The sequence below is a fragment of the Bos grunniens genome, chromosome 7 (genome assembly GCF_055505025.1).
Source record: "Bos grunniens cultivar Pamir isolate PY7600 chromosome 7, Bosgru_T2T1.0, whole genome shotgun sequence".
Classification (NCBI taxonomy): Eukaryota; Metazoa; Chordata; class Mammalia; order Artiodactyla; family Bovidae; genus Bos; species Bos grunniens.
The window spans coordinates 43,047,889-43,070,495 of NC_141171.1; the positions used below are offsets into that span (position 1 = coordinate 43,047,889).

Genomic DNA, 22,607 nt, shown 5'->3' on the forward strand with positions numbered 1-22,607 from the left:
AGCCTGGCAGGCTACAGTCCATGGGGTCTCAAAGAGTCAGACATGACTGAACGATGGAGCACATAGTACACAGCACCACCGCCTCCACTCCCGGCACTGAGTGGCGCCAGAACCTGCCCCAGCCAGCCTCACCTGGTGACCTGGGTGCGTGTGCTGAAGTCCAGGGAGCGCATGGAACGGAGCACCTCGATGCAGCCCATGTACTGAGGGGAGAGAGCACAGGTCAGCAGCAGCCCCGCAGAGCCCAGCTGGGGGCCACCATGGACCCAAGCCCCTTCCAGCGAGCACCCCCGTCAGCCTCCCCTCCTGCCACCTGGAGCTGGGGGCCCACTGTGGACCAAAGACCCCCTCCAGTGAGCCCGCAGCCCTCCCCTCCCGCCACCCGAGCTATAGCCCCCACCTCCATCCTTAGGACGATGCCCAACCTGGCCGCCCCACACCTTCCTGTCTGTCATTTGCAGCCTGGCTCCTTCCCCAGCTCCAGGCTGCTGGTTGCCTCCTCAGAGCCACCCTCTTGACTGTGAGTTGTTCCTGGAAACTGGTAGATTCCTTCAACTCAGTCTCTCCTGCTCATTCTCTTTCTGCTCCACTAGAATGCCAGCCCAGGAGGACCGTGTGGGGGTAACCCTGCTCACTTCTACATCCCAGGGCCCAGGGCAGGGCCTGAGAGCAGATGGTGGGTGGAAGCCATCTGGCCCTTTGCAGGGGGAGAATGCTGACTCCTGCCTGGACCACCCTTTCCATGCAAGGGAACTCAATCTCCAAGAGATGTTGTTCAGGGGAAGCTGGTGCAGGGGTACCAGAGATGAGGGCCACCAGTGCCCCCAACATGGTGTCTGCGCTGCAGGAGGGACCTGGGCCGGCCACATGCAGCAACCGTCACGTGATCACTGTCATGGATGGGAAAACGTCCAGGACAGGCGGGCCCGCAGGGACAAAGACTGGGTTCCTGGTTGTCAGGGGTTGGGGAGCGAAGGGGTAGGATTACTGATAATGGGGACGGACTTCCTTTGGGGTGATGGAATGTTCCAGAACAGATAGCGGTGGTGATTGTACAACCTTGTGAAGGTACTAAGTAGCACTGAACTGTGCTCCAAAATGACTCATGGTTAAGTTAGTTACGTGACTGTACCTCAGCTTTTAAAAAATGACTCACACACACATTTTGACCTTGAAACTCCATTTCTAGGACTTTATCTCACAGAAGCACCAGCCCCTGGGCTCCAGGTGTGGGTACAAGCTGCTGTGTGGGAGCACACAGACCACCCATCTCCCCAGGGCTCCAGTGGTCTGGTATTTACCCCCAGTCACTCTTAACTCTGCAGCCCAGTGCAGGGTGGCCAGAGGGCCCACTGATTCGCTTTGCCCTCCTGGGCTGGTCCCAGGGTGCCAGCCACCTGTCTGGTCCCGACACCTGATGCTGCTCTGAAGTCCCGCCAGCCCCAGCCTGCCCCTCCCTTCCCATGAGAGCTACAGCACTGAAGGAGTGAGTAAGGAGTTGCAGACACCCCAAAACTTGACACATTTAGGGTTGCAAGGTCCAACCCAGGAGGCCAAGGTTGGTATTTCCAATAAACAACAAATATTTTCTTAGTGTAATATGTCCTAAATAATGCATGAGATGTGCTTAGGCCATTATCTGTGCTTATGAGAACTTTACATTTAACCGGGCAGCTTGCATTTTTGCTAAACTAAATAAACCATGGTGCTGGGAATGAAAGAGCTTACAGTTGTAAAAGGAAACAAAATTTTAATATATTTATACGCAAATATCTCTACAATATGGCATTAAGCGACAGGAGCAATGTGGCTATTAGAGCTCAGTGAGTGCCTTTTGTGTGGACAAGGGGGCCAGGAAAGAGCGCACAAGTGTAAAAACAGCCACCAGCTCCTGCCCTCCCCCATCCAGGTCCTGAGCTGGCCTAGACGGAAGCAGAGGCTGGAAAGGCACCTGTCGCTTGCTCCCCCACTGCTTCTGGGGCCCCGCAACCCTGTCAGGCTGGCCTGCCTGGTGACGAGACAAGGTGGCCCCAGCTGACATGGAGCCCGTTCTGAGGGGGTGTCAGTGCAGCAGGGCCCCAGTGTGAGGGGTCTAACCACCACCCCCCAACTAGTGTGCAGCCCACCCTGGCTCTGCAGCTGAAATGTGGCTGAAATCCTCCCGTGCCCCAGCCCCTCCTTGGATGAAGTGGGGACACAACTCAGCTGTGCAGGAGAGGAGATGGGCTAGGGGTCCTATCCTGGAGGACGGAGAGCAGACCACAAGGGCACAGAAAGTGAGGAGGAGGCTAAGGGAGCATCAGGCAGTGATGACATTGGTAAGTCACTTGTCACATGCAGGCCTGATCGAAGCTCACTTCACCTGAACCCCTGTGATACAGTGACAAACCACCCCCCGGAGACAGAGCCCCAAGGACATGAGGCAACCTGCTCAGTCACTACTTATAGGCTGCAAGGGCACAAAATGAGCCCACATTCTGGGCTCCAGGATCACCTGCAGTGTCACCCAGAGTGTCACCTGGTGTGTTACACAGAGTGTCACCTGCAGTGTCACCTGGAGTATTACACAGAGTGTCACCAGCCACGCAGGCAGTTTTGTTGTTCAGTCAGTAAGTTGTGTCTGACTCTTTGCAACCCCACGGACTGCAGCACTCCAGGCTTCCTTATCCTTCACCATCTCCCAGAGTTTGCTCAAACTCATGTCCATCGAGTCGGTGATGCCATCCAACTGTCTCATCCTCTGTCATCCCCTTCTCCTCCTGCCTTCAATCTTTCTCAGCATCAGGGTCTTTTCCAGTGAGCTGGCTCTTCGCTTCAGGAGGCCAAAGTATTGGAGCTTCAGCATCAGTCCTTCCAATGAATATTGAGGATTGATTTCCTTTAGGATGGATTGGTTTGATCTCCTTTCAGTCCAAAGACATAACTGATGCTTTTGAATTATGGTGCTGGGAGGAAGTGGTGAGGCTGCAGCAGACTACACTCTTGGGGCCAGACCCCTTGGAATCCAGGGCTCCTGCCTGAAATGCCCCAATTTGTAAATGATGACAAGAAATTTTTATTCTTAGGACTTCCCTGATGGTCCAGTGGGTAAGAATCCGCCTGCCAGTGCGGAAGATGCAGGTTCCATCCCCGGTCCAGGAAGATCCCACATGACAGGGAGTAACTAAGCCAGAGAGCCACAACTGCTGAGACCGCACTCCAGAGCCCATGCTCTGCATCAAGAGAAGCCACTGCAATGAGAAGCCTATGGACCGCAACCAGCAAGTAGCCTCCTCTCACCGCAACTAGAGAAAGCTCACGTGCAGCAACAAAGACCCAGCACAGCCATAAATATTTTTTTTTAAGTTTAAAGAACTTTTTTTATTTTCTTCTTTATCTCTTTTTAAAGAAATCCTTATTTTTAAATAGAAGAGAGAAAAAGAAGGCAGAGGTCAAATTCAGCCTTGAGGCTGCCAGGTGGCATGACCTCTGATCCAGAATCCCACACTCGTGGGAGGCCAGCTGTGGAACATGGACAGCGACCCACAGGAGGGCTTGCCCACGCCCCCACCCCCAGAACCTGTGAGCAGAGCCTTAGTGGAACAGGATCTCTGCAGATACAGCCAGGCTCAGGACGTCAAGATGAGACAGTCCTGGATTCAGGACTGGTCCTTAACCCAGTGATCGACGTCCTTACAGGAGGATGGCAGAGGGAGGGTGGCCTGAGACACAGATGTGGGGGGATAGGGCTGGGGCCTGCGGCCCCCAGAAACTTGGAGAGAGGTTCTGCCCAGAGCTCCAGAAGGAAGCAGCCCGCCAGCACCTTGACTTTGGACCTCCAGAACCAGGAGAGAAAACATTCCTGTGGTTTTCATTGCCCAGTTTGTGGTCATTTGTTACAGTTGCCCCAGGAGGCCGACAGAGAAAGTCTGGAGGCAGACCAACCTTCCCCTCTGCAAATGTAGAAGTGGAGGGAACCCAGAGCCCACCCAAGGATGTAAGGGGAGAAATCAAGTTAAACTGGGAAAACTGAGGCCCAGAGAGGGGAAGGGACCTAGGCAAGCTCACACAACAAAGCAGGGCAGACACAGTACAAGCACCCAGCTTGCCACTCTGCCCAAAAGACCCTCCATGGCTCATGGTGCCATCAGCCCCACACCATTATTACTCAGTGTCTTCCTTCTAAATAAACTTCATTTGTAAACAGAACTGAGTTTATTTCTAAAGGCCACTGTAGGAAACCACCCCAAAGTCTTTACACGGGTGAAGGGATAAGTAAAATGTCACCTCCCAGGATACTGGAATATTACTCAGCCCTGAAAAGGAGGGAAGCCCTGACACTCGCTACCACGTGGATGGACCCTGAGAGCATAGTGCTGAGTGAGAGAAGTAGACACAGAAGGACACGCAGGGTGTGATTCCACTGATGGGAAACGTCCAGAACAGGCAGATCCACAGACACAGAGAGTGGGTTCCTGGTGGTCAGGGGAAGGGATGAGGGTGACTGTTGATGGGGCTTCTTTTGGGGTGCTGGAATGTTCTGGAACTAGATTCTAATGAGTGTTTCACAAATCTACGAGTGTACCAAGAACCTCTGAATTGTACAGCTTGAATGAGTGAGTTTTATGATACTAAAATATGTTTTTTTAAATATGCATGAGGAAACAAAAGGAGAAAGAAGAAAGAAAAGGAAATGTGCATGAGGTAAAAAGGAAACTGCATATTGTTACCATAAACCTCGGGTTTGATGCCTAGCAGTGCTTCCTAATAACCATTAAAATAAACATATAATTATCAAAATGAAAAGACCCATTCAGGATGAATTGCCCATTTTTGCTAAGCAAGTTAGTGGAAGTTCGTTGGGCTCCAGGCCATTTGCAGAGTCTCAGAGTCTCCCCGCTCCTAGAGCAGGTTGAAGGACAGAAAAACTGGACTCTGGTGAGAGGGGCTGGAGGGATGCCAGCAAGGGAGCCCCAGGACTGTGCACAGGACCACCTTGCAAACTTGAGCACATCTATGTTATTCTTCCATTTGAAGTCTGTCCCCAGGAAAGTACATCCCTGTGTGCGTGTGTGCATGCTCAGTAGGTCAGTCATGTCCAACTCTTTGTGACCCCACGGATTGTAGCCCGCCAGGCTCCTCTGTCCATGAAATTTCCCAGGGGAGAATATTGGAGTGGGTTGCCATGCCCTCCTCCAGGGGAATCTTCCCCTCCCAGAGATTAAATCCGAGTCTCCTGCATCTCCTGCATTGGCAAGTGGGTTATTTACCACTTGCGCCACCTGGGAAGCCCACAGGTATGTGTTAATTTTAACAGAAACAAATGAGGTCTTTACCAGGGAGAAATGTCCCCTAACTTAGTGTGTTAGTCTCCGGGGGCAGCCGAGTGGAGCACCGCACCCTGGGGGGCTCAGAACAGCAAGAGGTCTGGCATCTCCCAGTCGGGGGGATCTGGTATCCAATGTCCAGGGGAGGCCCCAGGGGAGGGTCCCTCCTGCCTTCTCTAGCTTCTGGCAGCAGCTGGCCTGGTCTCACAGACATGTCTCTCTGGTCTCATCCTCTGTGGTCACACAGCCCTTCTCTATGTGTCTGTGTCCAATTGTCCCTCCTCTTATAAGGACCCCTGTCACAGAAGGTCCTGGGCCTCTCCTGACCTAGAACGACCTCCTCTTGACCTGATTACATCTGCAAAGACCCCATTTCCCAATGAAGTCATATTCTGGGGCCCGGCGGACATGAACCTGGGGACGCCATCCTCGCCCGTACACCAAGCGATCCAGTTCCCAGCAGCTGCATCGGTGACAGAGTGCGCCTCCAAGCCCCCTGATGAAAAGGCACAAGCTGAGCTGGCCCACGAGCATCATGAGCCCCATTGAGGGCCGACACAAACTGAGGGGCAGCCTGCAACATAGCTGGGGTGTGCTCCAAAAGCTGGGGAGCCCCTGGCGTTGAGCACTGGGACACCCTGCACTCACACTCATTGTGGGTCCCCACAGAGCATCCTGTCTCATGTCTGTGAAAAGCCCTTTCCAGTCACCGCTCCAACCTAACTCCTTTTTACACAGAACTCGAAGCATTTAGGGCATTTTTGTTTGTTTACTTTTCTACTGTGGGCAAAATATCAGTTCAGTTCAGTTCAGTCACTCTGTCGTGTCTGACTCTTTGCGACCCCATGAATCGCAGCACACCAGGCCTCCCTGTCCATCACCAACTCCCGGAGTTCACTCAGACTCACGTCCATCGACTTAGTGATGCCATCCAGCCATCTAATCCTCTGTCGTCCCCTATTCCTCCTGCCCCCAATCTTTCCCAGCATCAGGGTCTTTTCCAATGAGTCAACTCTTCACATGAGGTGGCCAAAGTACTGGAGTTTCAGCTTTAGCATCATTCCTTCCAAAGAAATCCCAGGGCTGATCTCCTTCAAAATGGACTGGTTGGATCTCCTTCAGAATGGACTGGTTGGATCTCCTTGCAGTCCAAGGGACTCTCAAGAGTCTTCTCCAACACCACAGTTCAAAGGCATCAATTCTTCGGAGCTCAGCTTTCTTCACAGTCCAACTCTCACATCCATACATGACCACAGGAAAAACCATAGCCTTGACTAGACGGACCTTTGTTGGCAAAGTAATGTCTCTGCTTTTTAATATGCTATCTAGGTTGGTCATAACTTTCCTTCCAAGGAGTAAGCGTTTTTTAATTTCATGGCTGCAGTCACCATCTGCAGTGATTTTGGAGCCCAAAAAAATAAAGTCTGACACTGTTTCCACTGTTTCCCCATCTATTTCCCATGAAGCGATGGGGCCGGATGCCATGATCTTTGTTTTCTGAATATTGAGCTTTAAGCCAACTTTTTCACTCTCCACTTTCACTTTCATCAAGAGGCTTTTTAATTCCTCTTCACTTTCTGCCATAAGGGTGGTGTCATCTGCATATCTGAGGTTATTGATATTTCTCCCGGCAATCTTGATTCCAGCTTGTGTTTCTTCCAGTCCAGCGTTTCTCATGATGTACTCTGCATATAAGTTAAATAAGCAGGGTGACAATATACAGCCTTGACATACTCTTTTCCCTATTTGGAACCAGTCTGTTGTTCCATGTCCAGTTCTAACTGTTGCTTCCTGACCTGCATACAGATTTCTCAAGAGGTAGGTCAGGTGGTCTGGTATTCCCATCTCTTTCAGAATTTTCCACAGTTTATTGTGATCCACACAGTCAAAGGCTTTGGCATAGTCAATAAAGCAAAAATAGATGTTTTTCTGGAACTCTCTTGCTTTTTCCATGATCCAGCGGATGTTGGCAATTTGATCTCTGGTTCCTCTGCCTTTTCTAAAACCAGCTTGAACATCAGGAAATTCACAACTCACGTATTGCTGAAGCCTGGCTTGGAGAATTTTGAGCATTACTTTGCTAGCGTGTGAGATGAGTGCAATTCTGCGGTAGTTTGAGCATTCTTTGGCATTGCCTTTCTTTGGAATTGGAATGAAAACGGACCTTTTCCAGTCCTGTGGCCACTGCTGAGTTTTCCAAATGTGCTGACATATTGAGTGCAGCACTTTCACAGCATCATCTTTCAGGATTTGAAATAGCTCAACTGGAATCCGTCACCTCCACTAGGTTTGTTCGTAATCATGCTTTCTAAGGCCCACTTGACTTCACATTCCAGGATGTCTGGCTCTAGGTCAGTGATCACACCATCGTGATTATCAGGGTTGTGAAGATCTTTTTCACGAAAAAGATAATATCTTTTTATATCTTTTTAATATCTTCTAAATAATAACTTAGAGTATATTTCAGTGTATAGGGTGTGGGCTTCTCTCCCCTTGACACACAGGGCACAGAACTGCCCTCACGCAACAGCTAGAGACTGATCCCAGGCATTACTCAGGCAGCTCCAGTGCCACTGCGGGCGACGTTATCTTCCACAACAGTGGACAACCCCAGGAGAGCCTGAATATCCGAAAGTGAAGCCTTGCTGTCCCTGTGTTTCTCCTTTTTATTGTTGTTTTATTACATCATGGTGGTTTGGGGGGAAATAAATCTGCAGGTAGATGTTATATTTATATTTGATGTTCATTTCAGTGTGTTTAATCATTCAGTTGTGTCCAACTCTTCGCAACCCCATGGACTGTAGCCCACCAGGCTCCTATGTCCATGGGATTTTTCAGTGCAAAATATAAGTAACATTAAATTTATCATTTTAATCATTTTTGAGTGCACAGCTTGATGGCATTAAGCACATTCACATTGTCGTGCAACCATCCCATCATCTCCAGAACTTTATCACCTTCCCAAACTGAAACTCTGACCCCATGAAACACTGACTCCCCGTCCCCTTCCCCAGTCCCTGGCCCCACCATCTGCTTCCTGTCTCTGTGGATCTGATGCCTCTAGAACTTCCTGTGAGTGGAACCAGACAGTGTGTGTCCTTCTGTGTCTGGCTTCTCTCACTGAGCATCACGTCCTCAAGGTTCATCCAGGTTGTAGCAGATGTCAGAACCTCCTTCCTTTTTAAGGCTGAGTAATATTCCACTGTGTGGATGGACCACGTGTATCTATTCATCCATCAATGAACACTTGGGTTGTTTCTATCTTTTGGCTGTTGTGAATCATGTTGTTATAACTATGGGTGTGCAAATATCTGTTTGAGTTCTTTCTCAAGTCTCATAACAGGAAAGTAGTTATTTTCTATCCTAGATGTACACACACACTCAACCTTACTCATGTATCCAGCCATACATGTTTAGGCCTCCTGCTTTTTGGGGTATTTACCAACCAATAGAATTTCTAGATCATGTAATAATTCTATGCTTAACTTTTTGATATAGTGCTTTTATTTTTATTTTTTGGCTTCACTGCATGGCTTGTGGGATCTTAGTTCCCTGACCAGAGACTGAACTTGGGCTCTGAGCAGAGTCCTAACCACTGGACCACCAGGAAATTCCCTTGGTATGGTTTTAATACACACTGAATTTAATGAAACTATCTCATATGCTGACAGAAGGCTTCATTTGCTGATATTCAGGCTCTCCTGGGGTTGTCCACTGTTGTGGAAGACCATATCGCCCGCAGTGACACTGGAGCTGCTGGAGTAATGCCTGGGATCAGTCTCTAGCTGTTGCGTGAGGGCAGTTCCGTGCCCTGTGTGTCAAGGGGAGAGAAGCCCACACCCTATACGTTGAAATATACTCTAAGTTATTATGAATTGCTGTCCCTCTGTTTCTCCTTTTTATTGTTGTTTTATTACATCATGGTGGTTTGGGGGGAAATAAATCTGCAGGTAGATGTTATATTTATATTTGATGTTCATTTCAGTGTGTTTAATCATTCAGTTGTGTCCAATTCTTTTCAACCGCATGGACTATAGCCCACCAGGCTCCTCTGTCCATGGGATTTTTCAGGCAAGGATACTGGAGTGGGTTGCCATTTCCTTCTCCAGGGGATCTTCCCAAACCAGCGATCAAACCCACATCTCCTGCATTGCAAGCAGGTTCTTTTACCACTTGAGCCATCAGGGAGGACGGAGGGTTAAAAACACTGATGATAAATGAGCTGTGGCTAATCTGACAGGATTGCAAGCAGTTGGCTTAAGCTGGTGGTTCTCAAACATGAGTGGGTGTCGGAATCACCTGGAAGTCTTGTAAAACACTGATCACCAGGCCCACCCCAGAGTTTCTGACTCTGCCTGAGAATGTGCATTTATAATAATTTCTCCGATGTCTGGGCACCCCACTCTGCTCAGCATTGGTTCAAGCCAATTTGGTGGCCCATCTCCCTTGCCATGAATGGAGTTTGACACTCCGGCAGGTGAGGTATGGAGAGAATGGAAGGAATGCTTTCTCTTCTCCCAGTGGACATGGTTGGATCTGCATATGATACCTGGTGCTGTGGCTGCTCTTTTGTGACCATGAAGACAGCTAAGCCAGCAAGCTGAAGATGGCAGTGTGAAAAGACAAAAGACCTGGGTCTGCAGGGATATGGTCAAGTCATTGAATTAATCCACCCTGCTGCTGCTGCTGCTAAGTCACTTCAGTCATGTCCAACTCTGTGCGACCCCAAGACGGCAGCCCACATGGCTCCCCTGTCCCTGGGATTCTCCAGGCAAGAACACTGGAGTGGGTTGCCATTTCCTCCTCCAATGCATGAAAGTGAAAAGTGAAAGTGAAGTCGAGCAGTCGTGTCCAACTCTTAGCGACCCAATGGACTGCGCCCATCAGGCTCCTCCATCCATGGGATTTTCCAGGCAAGAATACTGGAGTGGGGTGCCATTGCCTTCTCCGTAATCCACCCTGGAGCCATCCTACTCCTTGCCTGCAAGGAATCAGCTGTATTTGCAGCTAAAACACCTGAGACAAGTTAACCTCCCACATTCTCAGTACACACCCACTTACAAAAACCTGCCTTCAGGAAACACCGGGTGGCCCAGAGGCAGCCAGTCTGGGGCCCTGAGGCAGTCGTCAGTCTCTCTGGGCCCCACTGAAAACTTTCTTTGAAAAGAACTCTGGAGAGGGCATGATGACAGCACCCCGAAGAGCAGAAAGGGCTTGTTGTTGGAATTTTCGTGAACATGTAAGAGTGCCACATGCCAGGCAACCACGTGACCTCAGCTTAAAATGGAGCAAAATTAAAGGTGAGTTCTTCAGCTGCACCTGCCCATTCAAGTATACGTGGCCACATGTGGCCACCAATGGGACAGCATGGAGCCGGAACATTCCACACTGTGGAGACCCTCTGGGCAGCACTGGTCGGTGCCAGTCGCACGGGCAGTTTAGGGAACATCACAGGACACAGTCTGGGGCTTTCCAGGAGAGGCGTCCTACTCACAGAAGGACCCAGCAGTCAGGAGGGGCCTCTCTTCTGCAGCGTGAGGGGGCAGAGGGTCTAATCTGGGACAGAAAAGGCGCACCAAGGCCAGACGCCTCTTGCCCAGGTGAGACAGGGGTGGGTCCTCCCTGCCTCCTCCAGCCTCTGGTGGAGCCACCCTCCTGCCTGCCCTGCCCCAGGGCTGCATGGCCGGTGCCTACCTCTCCCTCCTCCACACGTCTCCACGGGGCCTTCTCTCATGGCCACCAGTCTCTGGATCCAGGGTGACCCCATCCTACCTAACAACACCTGTGAAGACCCAGTTCCCAAGTGAGGTCGGGAATGAGAAGAACTCATGATGAGGTCACCGAGCTGGGAAATTAACCAGCCCCAGGCCCCAACCACCAGGGCCTCTGCTCCCACGAGAGGATCCACGTCCTTCTGGTTCTAAGCCACTCTGAGTTGTGCCTGTGGTGAGGCTGCTGATGGTGCCACAGCGGCCATGACCCTCACCAGGTTCCTTGACATGGCTGCGCCTCCAGGTCCTCACTTAGAAACTGAGTAGATAAACCTCAGGATGGGGGAGAATTCAACCGGGGGCTTGACTCCACACTCATGTCTAGACCAGATGCCCTGACGGCATCACTGCTCGCCGAGCCTCCGTTTTCTTGTTTTGACACAGGGACCGTTACAGGGTTTCGTGAGGGTTCTATGATATCAGCTAGGTGAGTCAGCTGCTGTTTTAGCTTCCTTTTGCTGCTATAACAAATTAACACAAATTTAACATAAATGTATCCCCTTAGAGTCCTGAAGGTCTGGAGTCCAGCTTGGATCTCACGGGGCTAAATCCCAGTGTGGTCAAGGCTGGTCCCTCCAGAGGCTCCCCGCTTTTCCAGCTTTTTTATACGGCCCCTCCCTCCATCCTCACAGCCAGCAGAGCAGCATCTCCTGTCTCTCTGCCTCTGAGCCTCCCCCCTCCCTCTTCTAGGGACCCTTTGATGATACTGGGCCCCCTGAGAATGCAGGGTCGTCCCTATCACAGGGCTTTAACTTAATCCCTCCTGCAAAGTCCCCTCTGCCCTGTGAGGTGACATGTCCACAGGTCCTGGGACCAGGACAGGGGTGTCTCCGAGGCTGCTGGTCTGGTACTCTGCCACTCAGGTGGCAGCAAGTTCGGGCTAGAGAGTGGCTTCCGTTCTGGGTCTGGTGCTGGATTCTCACGGGGTGACAACTCTGCCTCTCTGGGCCTTGGTGTCCCCAGCTTACATAAGTGGGGACAGCACATTCTCTCTGGAGGACCCGGGTCACCCCCGTCGGCCCCTGCATGATTTGGGGCACAGCTGCTCCTGCCTTGACCTCACACTTCTCTGTGAACCAACCTGGAGAGGACTCATGGCTCTCAGAACACCTCAGGGGTGTGGGTGCAGAGACTGAGGCTTCCAGGGGAACAGAGCTGGACAGTGGGGCTGAGTCAGACCCCCTGCCCATCCCCCCTTCGGGGCAGCCACACCAGGGCTCATCTCCAACACGGACGCTGTAGCCCCCTTCTCCCCACCCCCACACTGCCCTGCTCCAGGGCATCTCTGCTCCCTCAACAGTGCCCCAGCCTCCCCTGGCTCTCTCTGCTGCCCTGCCAGCCTCACCCCAGCCCACTTCCACAGGAAAGCTCCTTTCAGCACCAATGCTGCTCTGCAACCCTGCCTAGAACCATCCAAAGCCAAGCTAGCCCGCACAGCCCCCAAATCTTACTCCTATGCTCCTCTCTCTGCACCAGCCCCACCACATGGGTCTCCGGCCAGTCCCCAAACCTGCCAGCTGAGCCCCTGCCTCGGATTCTCTTTCCCCAGTTGTTTCATGCCTAGGGCCTCTGTGGTTTTAGGGCTCAGTCTTAATGTCATCTCTGAGGGGCACCCCATCCACCAGCCCTGCTAAGAGCAGCCAGCAGTCTCTGACATCACTTGATTGTAATTTCTGCACAGCACCTGCCAATATCTGCCACTTTCCTGTTTGTCTGTCTCTTGTTTATTTACCATCAGTCTCTCCCTCTAGAAACCTGAGCCCCGTTAAGAGCAGGGATCAGATGGGCCGCATTTCCTAGCATGCCATCAGCACCTGGCAGGCTCTGGCACGCATTATTAATAAGTGTCTGCAGCATCGATGGCAACGTCCAGACCACTGGAACAGTCCAAAAGCCTGCACCCCAACAACATGAGCATCTGAATTCTGAGCACTTCTAATCCCCACAGCCATGGCCCCCGAGGGCATGTAGTGCGAAGCCCAAGGCATTGCCGGGGAAACATCTCGCTACAAAATCAGTGTTGAATCCAGCGAAGCTGAGATTCAGCAAAAGAAGGGGCCGTGACCAAGTCAGAAGACTCCAGGAGCGAAGACCAGGTCCAGAATATGAGGCAGCCTAAGGCCCGCTGGCCGGTCCAAAGCTCTTCCTTTCTAACCCACTCCCAGGGAAGCTGCGGGCCTGCCTGGACCACACCTGGACATGCAGAAAGTCAAGGCCACTGCGAGCCGCCACCAACTGGGGACTTAAAACAACAGAAATGTAAGCCTGGCCCCACAGTTCTGGAGGCTGGAAGCCAGGGATCGAGGTGTGGTGGGGGCCCTGCTCCCTGAGGTAAGGGTACTTCCAGCCTCTTCCAGAGTCTGGCAGTGGTACGCGGCCACCGTGGATGTCCCTTGATTTGTGGACGCATCACTCCATTTCTCCCTTTGTTGTCACGGGGCCCCTCCCTGAGCGTTTGTGTCCGAATCTCCCTTTTCTTAGGAGGATACCAGAGATCGCATTAGAGCCGCGGTAATCCAGTGTGACGTCATCTTAACTCGATTATATCGACAAAGACTCCATTTCCACATAAAACCATATTCTCAGGCTCAGAAGGTCAGGAATCTGAGGAATACTAGTCAACCTAGTATGGGGTGGGTGGAGGGAGACTGTAAAAGAAGCGAAGACAAACCACCACACGCAAAGACACAGAACTCCAGGATCCTGGTCCCCACCCCAGACTGAAACGCTGTGAATATACATCGGATTCTGATGTGACAATGAACTGTGGGTGGGCGGAGTGGCCGGTAGCCTGGGGCGTGAGGAAGCATTTCACGGCGAGGCATCCCACGGGCCGCTCACCACTTCCTGATGGTTCATCAGAACTACCCACAGAGTCAGAGGTTCATATAAAACCAGAACAAATAAAGACCTGCTTCTCTGCAGCGCCTTCCGAGGCCCCGCGATCTCTCACTTGGAATCAGGGACCTAGCAGGGCTCGGCCCTTCTGCACCCCACGTTGCCCACGGTCTCCGACCCTCCTGTCTAGAGGGAGTTTTCAGTGGGGATCTGGGTAGCCGGCCGCCCCCACCCGCGTCTTCGGTCCCCAGTCTCACCCAAGAAATGGGGGGCTACGCCTAACCTGCGCATGCGTGCCCCCCTCCCACCAGCCGCCCTCTCCCCGCCCCTCCCCACGTGACTCCGTGGGAACCTGGACCCCAGCGCCTCCTGGGTGGGGGTGGCCAGCAGAGCACGGCTTGGCAGTTGGGGTCTAGGGTGATGGGGAGAGGAGAGATGGACAGACACCTGGCTTCCCGGGTCCAGAGTGTCCAAGAGAGAGAAGTGGGGGGTGGGAACCCCCATGTCCAGACGGAGGCTCGGGGGAGGACGCGGTCCCAGGGTCCCGCCGACGGACTCACCCTAACGACGTAGGAGACTCCGGGCCCCAGAACCCTGGAGTCCGGGTGTAGCCAACCGTGCGCTGGCTTGTGGATGAAGCTGCCTTTGCGGATCCACTCGTCAGCGGGGGCATCCGGGGGCCCGGTCGCCCCCCGCGCGCCCCGCGGTCCCCGCACCCCGGAGGCCCGGCAGCGGCTGAGCGCAGGCAGCGGGCAGGGCGCGGCGCAGCGCGGCTCGCAGGAGCCCAGGACCGCGGCCGCCAGCGCCGGGACGCCGGCCGGGCTGGCCGGCTCGGGCTCCGGGTCGGCGGCCCCCGCGCCCCCCGCCGCCCGCGCCGCCGCGGGGCCGCGGCTCAGGAAACCAGCGGGGGCCGCGAACTTCCACTGCGGCATGCGAGGCAGCAGCGCGCAGAAGGTGGTGGGCGCCTCCGGTTCCTGGGGTGCGGGGGGCGCGGGGGGCGCGCGCCCGCCCGGACCCTGCGTCATGGCCGCGGCCGCCGGACCGAGCCCGACCGGGCGCTGCGCCTGGTGCGGAGGAGGCCCTCCCGCTCCCGCGCGCTCGCTCCCCGCCCCCGGCCCGGTGATGTCATCCGTCCGGCCCAGCGCGCAGCCGCGGGGGGCTGCGCCCCTGGGACCACCGGCCCTCGGCGCCCCGGTGCCCGGCGAGGAGACGAGAAACTGAGGCCCGCCGAGGGCACGGGGCTGATTCGGGGTCTGCAAACAGGGAGGGAGCGAGGTTTCGAACCCAGCACCCGGGCGGTGACCCCTTACTTAGCACTCCACACGTCCCCCAAGTTCCTAGAAGGACGGAGGTGGGAGAAACAGAAATCTCCTTTCTTCCCTTTTCGAAAGGAGGAAACTGAGGTCTGGAGAGGAATGAAGCTCAGTCAAGGCAGGAGAGCGCCCCAGACCCCCAGGTCGTCTCCCTCCCTTCCCACCGCTCCTGAAGGAGGAGGTACATGAAAATCAGGCCCTGCTAGATTTTCTAACTGGGAACCTGAGATCAGCGAGGGGCAGGGGTGTGCTCTGGGGCACACAGCGCACACTTGGAACCAGTCCGGCTGCCTGCGTACGAGCGAGCCGAGTCCCCGCTACGCGGCCTCGCCCTGGGCCTCAGTTTCCCCGGCTATAAGCCGGGGGAGTGGACCAGAGGGTCACGGACTCCTCCTGCTGCGTTTCTGGGGAGCCGCTTCCAGCGTCCACCCAACAGAATCCCAGGACCCAGCCTCCCGGACGGGGGCTGGCCGGTTCCCCCCGGCCTCTCCAGCCCCGCCCCGGGCAGGGCCGGCTGCCGGGAAACAAAGGGAGGAGGCCGGAGCCGGGCCGGTGGGGATGGAAGCAAAGGAGTGGCGAGGCCGCGCGAGACCGGATCGATAAATTAGAGTGGTGAGATCACCGCTCGGCCGCCACCCGCGGGCCGGGGGAGGCGGCTGGGATGCGGGCTGGAGGCGCGCGCTCGGCCGTGATTGGCCGGCGGGCGGGGCGGGGGCGGGGATGCGGCGGGAGGCCTGAGCCTCCAGCCCCGAGAGCTATTGTGCTCCTGCGGCCCGGGAGGGGCGTGGCCCCGGGTCAGTGAGGGGGTCGGAGGACGTTTGTCGTGGTCTGCAGCCCTCACCTGGGCTCTGTGCTGTGTCTCTGTTGCGGGCTACAGACTTGTGGACTATGTGAGAGTTGGATTGTGTGTATATTCTGTGCGGATGTGAGTGTGTGTGTGTGTCTGTGTGTGAGAGAGGAGGGAGTCTGGGTCCCCGCCCAGGTGTGTGTTGTGGGGTCCTGGTATGTTTACCATTGTGTGTGTAGGGGTCCAAGTGTGTACACAGGTGTGTGTGTCAGGAGTCCTGGGTCCTGATGTGTACAGAGGTGTGTGTGTCGGGGGTCCTGATGTGTACACAGGTGTGTGTAGAGGTGGTCCTGGCACGTGTCCACCTAGTCTGGTGAAGGGTGTGTGTTGAGGTTTGGCACCCAGGCTGGGGAAGAGGGGCCAAGTAGGAGAGAGCTGACTCCCAACTCCAAGGCCTAGGCTCTTCCTGCTGCGCTGCCATGGGGGTCATCTCCTCCAGGAAGTCAAAGTGCAGTCTGTCCCTCCCAAGATCCTGGGTTAGGGTCTTTCTGGGCTGTAGTTAATAAGGTGTCATGGTCCCAAGGGCTTGGTTACATGCTTCATCCACGTTATTTCTTTTCTGTCCGTGGAAAAGAGTGGCAGGAACAGAGCCCATGGGGCAGGATTCATATCCAGGCCTCGGAAGGACACCAGCATCCATTATGCCCTCTGACAAATGTCCGTAAACGTGACTTGCCTCTGGAGTTGCTGCAAAACAACCTTATCAATGCCTGGAACACGGTAGGTGCCTACTGTGGCAAATGTTCAACTTCATCAAGTTCCTATACATCCTTCAAAGCCCAGGTTTGGTGTCCCTTCTTTCAAGAAGCCTACCAGGCTGGCTCCCTCCACTCAAAGCCCCTGCCCCACAGCTTGTCTCCTTCAGTCCTAGACCCCTTCTTCAGTCCCATCCAGGTGCCCAGGGGGCTGCAGAGTTAGGGGTTGGCATCTGAAAGCAGTGTTCAGGTTTCTTTCCTGTGGCGTGAACAGATGGAACCATGATGCTGACAGCTGCTGATGCCCCAGAATTTTATTGGAGGGCAGCTAGAGGGTGGAGCAGGTAGAGAGGGTGGCAGGGCTGCCTCCAGCAGGATCTGGGCCCAAACAACCCTTCCATGAGTAGCAGGGATGAGCCCAAGTGAGGCAGAAACCCGAGCCATGATGGGGACCCAGGCTCTCGAGGGCGAACACTGAGTTCTAGGACACAGGAAGCCGTGTCTCTGGCCAGCGGTTGAGGAAGGCCAGAGTGTCCCTTTTTCCACCTGGCCTGGCCCAGCCTGGTGTTACCTGGACAGAAGAAACTGGGACGCTGGAAGGAGACTCACCCTGTGGGGACCACGGGATCTCAGCCCCCGGGACTGGAGAAAGCAGTGGCCTAGAAGGACCTTGGACCTTTCAGAAGACAGGAAGGAAGGAGGTGCCCTCCCCTCACCCTAGCTTCTCCTAGGCTCCCCCCTCCAACCACCTGCCTACCCCCCCACTTCACAGCACAGGAGACTGAGGCTCAACCCAGGAGTGGGCCAGGCGTCCTGTCACCTCCTGTCATGAGGGCATCAGGGTGCAGTGTCTGCAGCCATGGTGGTAGCCCGCTTGGAGTGGCGGATACCCATGGTGAATGCTGGGGCCCTGGCCTTGGTCACAGTGACCTGCTCAGGGCTGTGGCTGCCAGGGCCGGGTGTCTCATCTGGGGGCCGTGGGGCTCGGGGCCGCCCCAGCATGGTGAAGGCCGGCCGGCGCTGACGGTAGGCATTGGGGTCCGGGCTGTCATACTGGCCAGGGCCAGGTATCTCCGCGGGGTCCTGCGGGGGGCGGGCGGGGGGTGTGCGGCCAGCCACGGTGTAGCTGGGGCTGCTGGGCTTGGTAAAGACCTGCGAGCCCCAGAGGGAGGGCAAGGTGTAGGTGTTGGGGGCAGGGGCTGAGGTGTTCAGGGGCCGTGGGCGGAGGCGGGAGCCCAGGGTGAAAGCTGGAGGCGTCCGCTGGCGCATGGGGGCCACCTTCTCTGGGCTGTAAGCCCCAGGGCCGGGCGTCACCTCCAGACCTGTAAGAATGGGCAGTGGACAGAGTCCTCACCTCCTCTAAGACCTGGCGTGGCTCCCCTGCCATATGCATCGTGGAGTTCACAGCAGCCTGGCTGCCCTCTTTCTCTTTCAAGCCTCCAGCCTTTGTCCAAGTTCAGCCCTCTGCTGGGCATACCTCCTGTTTCCCATTCCAACCTCCCAGGAGCTGCTTCTCCATCTCAAGACAGCCCCCAAATCCCCTTCTCCCCATGTCTTCTCCACATGCTCCTACAGAGAGCCCTCACAGCCCTTCCAGGTTCCCCCTGATGTGGGTCTCTCCACCTCTCCAGACATGGCTACACTGAGGTGAGAAGTCCCCACCTGGATCTAACCACCCTGGGCTGGGGTCTTACAAAAAGTGAGAATGAGTCAAATCTACTTCAATGCTCAGCAGTTGGCTTAGTGCGTGTTTGAGTGGATGGGTCAACAGAAGGATGAGTAGTGAGTGGAGAGGTGATGAGTGAATGAGCAGATGATGGATTCAGGGAGTTGTAGAGTAATCAATAGACAGACTGTGGATGGATGGGTGAGTGGGTGGACGGATGGATGGATGGATGGGTGGATGGATGGATGGGTAGATGGAAGGATGGTTGGATGGGTGAGTGGGTACATGGATGGATGGGTAAGTGAGTGGGTGGGTGGGTGGGTGGGTGGAAGGGTGGATGAAAGTGTGGATGAATGGATGAACAGACAGATGGATGGGTGAGTGGATGGATGGGTGGGTGAGTGGATGGATGGGTGGGTGAGTAGATGGATGGATGGCTGAGTAGACATGTGCCCACATGTGTACTGGGTCACATTAGCCTGGCCCACTTTACCCGCTCAGGTTCTCTTAGGGTCCCTGACCCCTCCTCTAAGTCCACTGGATTTTGTCATTCCAAAGACACTGAGGATCTAAGAAATTGGTGGGGGTAGGGCAGAAAGGGAGGGAGGTGCAAGATTGACTGAGACCCTGAAGGGGCAGGGTCCTGTGGGCGGGATCAGCTCAAATTAGATACTCACCGGGAGACTTGCCCCGGCCCTGCATGGAGTAGGCAGGGGTGCAGCTGCGGCCAAAGCGGGTGACTTTCGAGTCCAGGAAGTAGACTGGCCCAGGGCTGGTCTCCTGCGGAGATGCTGCGGGGGAGAGTCCAGGGTCTCGAGGGCAGCTCCTGTGACCTCGCCCCCAGTCGATGCCCTCATTAACCCTGAGGCCCCTGCCACGTCCTGAAGGACAACCTATGGAGGAGTGACTGCCCAGACCTGGGGCATGGGATCATGTTGACCATCTATGTGCTTGAAATCAGAGCTGTGCCCCACCCCCAACCTCCAACCTGTCAGCGGCTTGAGGGACCCGCTATGAGACACTTAGAATTGTGTGTAGAGTTAAAGTAACCCGGCCCTGAGTAAGCATCAGTCAGAGGAGAGCCCTGCAGAGCTGGGGTATGCTAGCATGAGACCAGCCTGGGGAGCAGGGCTTGAGTCGGGTCTCTGACAGCTGGTCCTGAGGAAGCTCTTGGCCCAACCGGCCAGTCTCCTCCTCACACCAGCAGGATGCAAAGATAGAAGGGGAGATGATCCTCGGGATAGGGTGAATTGGTGCCTGCACTTAATACTCGTGACCCTTACTGTGATGGCCACTGCCACTGTTTATAAGCCCACTCTGGTATCAATGCATGTGAATCTAAGAGTAGTAGGTGTGACACGGATTCATGGGTTTAAGTACCGTGTGTACATGTGCATATGTGACATGGTACGTACACATGAAGCATGGTCTTGACAAATAGGCACAGCCCCGCTCATGTCATTTCCCACCTCAAGGCCATTGCCTGTGCTGCAAGATCTGCCTGGAGTCCCCTTCTTCTCAAGGGGGGCCGAATTCCTATTCATCCTACAAAGCCCAGCTCCCATGCCCCCACCTCTAAGAGTCTGCTCTGGGCACTCAGCAGAGTCTACACTAACCATCAGTAACCCAACTCCCCATTCTGTCTGTCCCTCTGTCCCAGGATGGGCTCCTATGACTGGGAAGAGAGCCTGGAAGTCCAGGTTGCTCTGGGCCCCAGACCCAGTTCTCAGTCCTTCCTAGTGACAGATGCAGTGCTAACTCCCTTATGTACCTCTGGCACCCCTCACAGGCTCCTGGGTTTGAGGTGGATGCTGATTCTGAAGGCTGGGAAGAGGTTGTGAGCCCCACCCCTCCAAAGGAGCCTCTGTCCACACGAATCAAGTCCCCACAGAGTAAAAACCCTTCCAGCCCCCAGCCCAGCCCACTCAGGACCCCAAGTGCTCTAGAACGCGGGGTGAAGTCACCTGCAGGCATCGCTGTGAAGGCGCAGGCAGCAGTGGCACTGTCCACAGCCTGTGGCCTCGCCAGCCTTTCCTGTCCAAACATGAAAGGTCACCTCCCACCTCCCTGTGTCCTGTGGGACAGCATGGCCCGGGAGCCCCCATCCCACTGATGGAGGCCTGGAGGTCACCCCCACGCTCAGGGCCCTTCTTTACTGATAGAAGCCAGGCGCTGTGGTAGCCACTTTGAAACCACCTAATTTTCACTCCATGAACCTCTCCATGCTTCTGAGGTGTATTTGGTCTTGAGTACAACTTGGTAAGGACTGTGCCCTCATTGTTCACAGCATGGGAAACTGAGACACAGCTTTTCCGAGTCAAGGAGAACACCGCCCACTACTCCCCTTCCATAAGGAAATGGACCACAGAGGCACAGCAGCTTCTCTGAGGTCACACAGTAGGGGTGACACCATGCACCCTCCCAGCTTCCTGCCTAATCAGTGAGCGCCTGGATCTAAGGGGGTAGGAAGTGCTCCAGTGGGAGATTGGAGGTCCACCCCTCCCACCCCCACCGGCCTTACCCTCAATGGGCCTCCAGAAGAGTGAGTAGGCAGGACCGGCTACCCTGGTGCAGTCGTGGTTGATGTAGCCAACAGTGGAAGGCAGGGCATACAAGCCTGGCCCAGAGCCTGTGACCAGAATCCTTGGGTCACGGCCTTGGGTTGCTCACCCTGATTGATGGAGGGGGAACCCAGGGACCAGCCCCAGAGCCCCCACCCTCCTTCTAGCAAACCTCCATGACAGGGGTAGGGGAGGAGGGGCTGCCTTCCCCTGCCGGGGGGAGTGGGGAATGACAGAAGCTTTGTGAGTCATAGGAGGGAGGGGCTGCAGGGCCAGGGCACCTTGGAAATTCTGACCCCAGACTCAGAGACACAATGTCACCAGTGGAGAAACTGACCCCAGACTCAGAGACACATGGCCACCTGTAGGGAAACTGACCCCAGACATGGAGACACACTGTCACAGCTGCAGTGTTTGGTGGCCTCCACAAGAATGTCAGTCCCACAGTCTGACTCCAGCTGCCTTGTTAGGGATGGAGAACTGTGGCTTGAACACGCCCTAAGATCCCAGAGTCCACGGCAGAGTCAGGAGACTCAGCTGCCCACAGATCTCTTCATTTCCTGCCCCTGCACAGGCTCCCAGCCTCTTTGCTGCCTTTTCTCCAAGGTCGCTATCAGCAGTGAACACACTGCAAAGGCTTCTCGGCTGTCACTGCTAACGTCCATCCCCATCTCAGGACCTTTGCTGCTCTGTTGCCCACTGTATAGTCAGCACCAGGAAAGGTGTCTGACTTTACGATACTGGACTCGGGCCCACAAGAATGCCAGGTTCACACCCATCCTGCAGGAAGGAAAATTGAGTTCCTGGGAAATTCAGGGGCTTGCCGGAAGCTCCTGCCTCCAGCTGGGCTCCCACACGTTCCAAACCCCATCTGGGTGGGGGGGATGAGAGGAGGGAAGTGTCCCACCTCCACAGGGCCCCTCGCCCACCTACCTACCATGCTCCAAGGTGGCCACCCCGCAGGTCCTCCTCAGGCTGGTCTCTGGGATCTGACAGTCAGTGGCCCGCTGGCCCAGAGGCGCTGGGGTCAGCCATGGAGCTGGGTCGCAGGTGAGAGTCCCCATGGTGGGCGGATGCCCCTGGCTCCTGGTGTCTGCTCCTTGGCCGTGCAGCTCTGGGCCACAGGTGCCGGCACTGTCCCTGATGCTGGCAGCTCCTGTGGGGTTGGCAGAGCCCTGGCCAACCACACCATCCGGAATGGCACAGACGGCCCCTTGTCCTGCGGCAGGGAGTCTGGGGCCCTGGCCTGATCAGGCTGGCCGGCGGTCGCTGGCCTGGAAGTGGGGCCAGGATCGAGTGTCGGCCAGGCGGCCGGACAGTCCAGGAAAGAGTCCAATGTCAGCAGAGCCAGTCCCCCGGGAGCCAGCCGAGCTAGGCAGCCCAGGCCAGAGCAGGCTCCCGGGAGCTGGAGCCACAAACAGGACACCCACAGCCTGGTGGCAGGAGGGATGGGCAAGGTCATGGGCAGCATGGCCCTGTTTCTACAGCTGGGGAGGCCGAGGCATGGTCCAAGATTGCCACTCTGAGCCAAGAAGCATTCCTTCCTCCCCTCCTTCCCTCATCTAGGAAGTTCTCACTGAACACCAACTCTGTACTAGTTTCTGCTTGGG

At 55.2% G+C, this 22,607-nt stretch overlaps 2 protein-coding genes and 1 long non-coding RNA gene across 7 annotated transcripts in view; 1 reads left to right on the forward strand and 2 right to left on the reverse strand.

Annotated features, from left to right (window-relative positions):
- Positions 1-14,997, reverse strand: part of SHC2 (SHC adaptor protein 2) — a 33,686-nt gene extending 18,689 nt beyond the window's left edge. For 2 of the 5 annotated variants that reach the window (XM_086411210.1, XM_086411209.1), the window contains exon 1: positions 133-203. Coding sequence is in view for 2 of the 5 variants with exons in the window: in XM_086411208.1 (XP_086267334.1) it covers positions 133-203; positions 14,476-14,940 (536 nt within the window). In the remaining 3 variants the exon portion in view is untranslated. Of the gene's footprint in view, positions 1-132; positions 204-14,475 lie in introns of those variants that run through there. The other 3 variants (XR_015167312.1, XM_086411208.1, XM_086411207.1) reach the window with 3 other exon arrangements.
- On the forward strand, positions 10,392-14,006 carry LOC147369273 (uncharacterized). Its single transcript, XR_015167318.1, has 3 exons — positions 10,392-10,606; positions 13,243-13,336; positions 13,559-14,006. It is a non-coding gene; the product is annotated as an uncharacterized LOC147369273 (long non-coding RNA).
- A 2,069-nt stretch (positions 14,998-17,066) lies between the features above and the next one.
- Positions 17,067-22,198, reverse strand: CIMAP1D (CIMAP1 family member D). The gene is made up of 4 exons (XM_086411231.1): positions 21,935-22,198; positions 20,958-21,065; positions 19,114-19,227; positions 17,067-18,092 (listed from the first exon to the last, which is right to left on the reverse strand). Exons 1-4 carry the CDS (start codon positions 22,059-22,061, stop codon positions 17,608-17,610), a joined length of 834 nt encoding a protein of 277 aa, XP_086267357.1. The 5' UTR covers positions 22,062-22,198; the 3' UTR covers positions 17,067-17,607.
- Between the last annotated feature and the right edge of the window lie 409 nt (positions 22,199-22,607).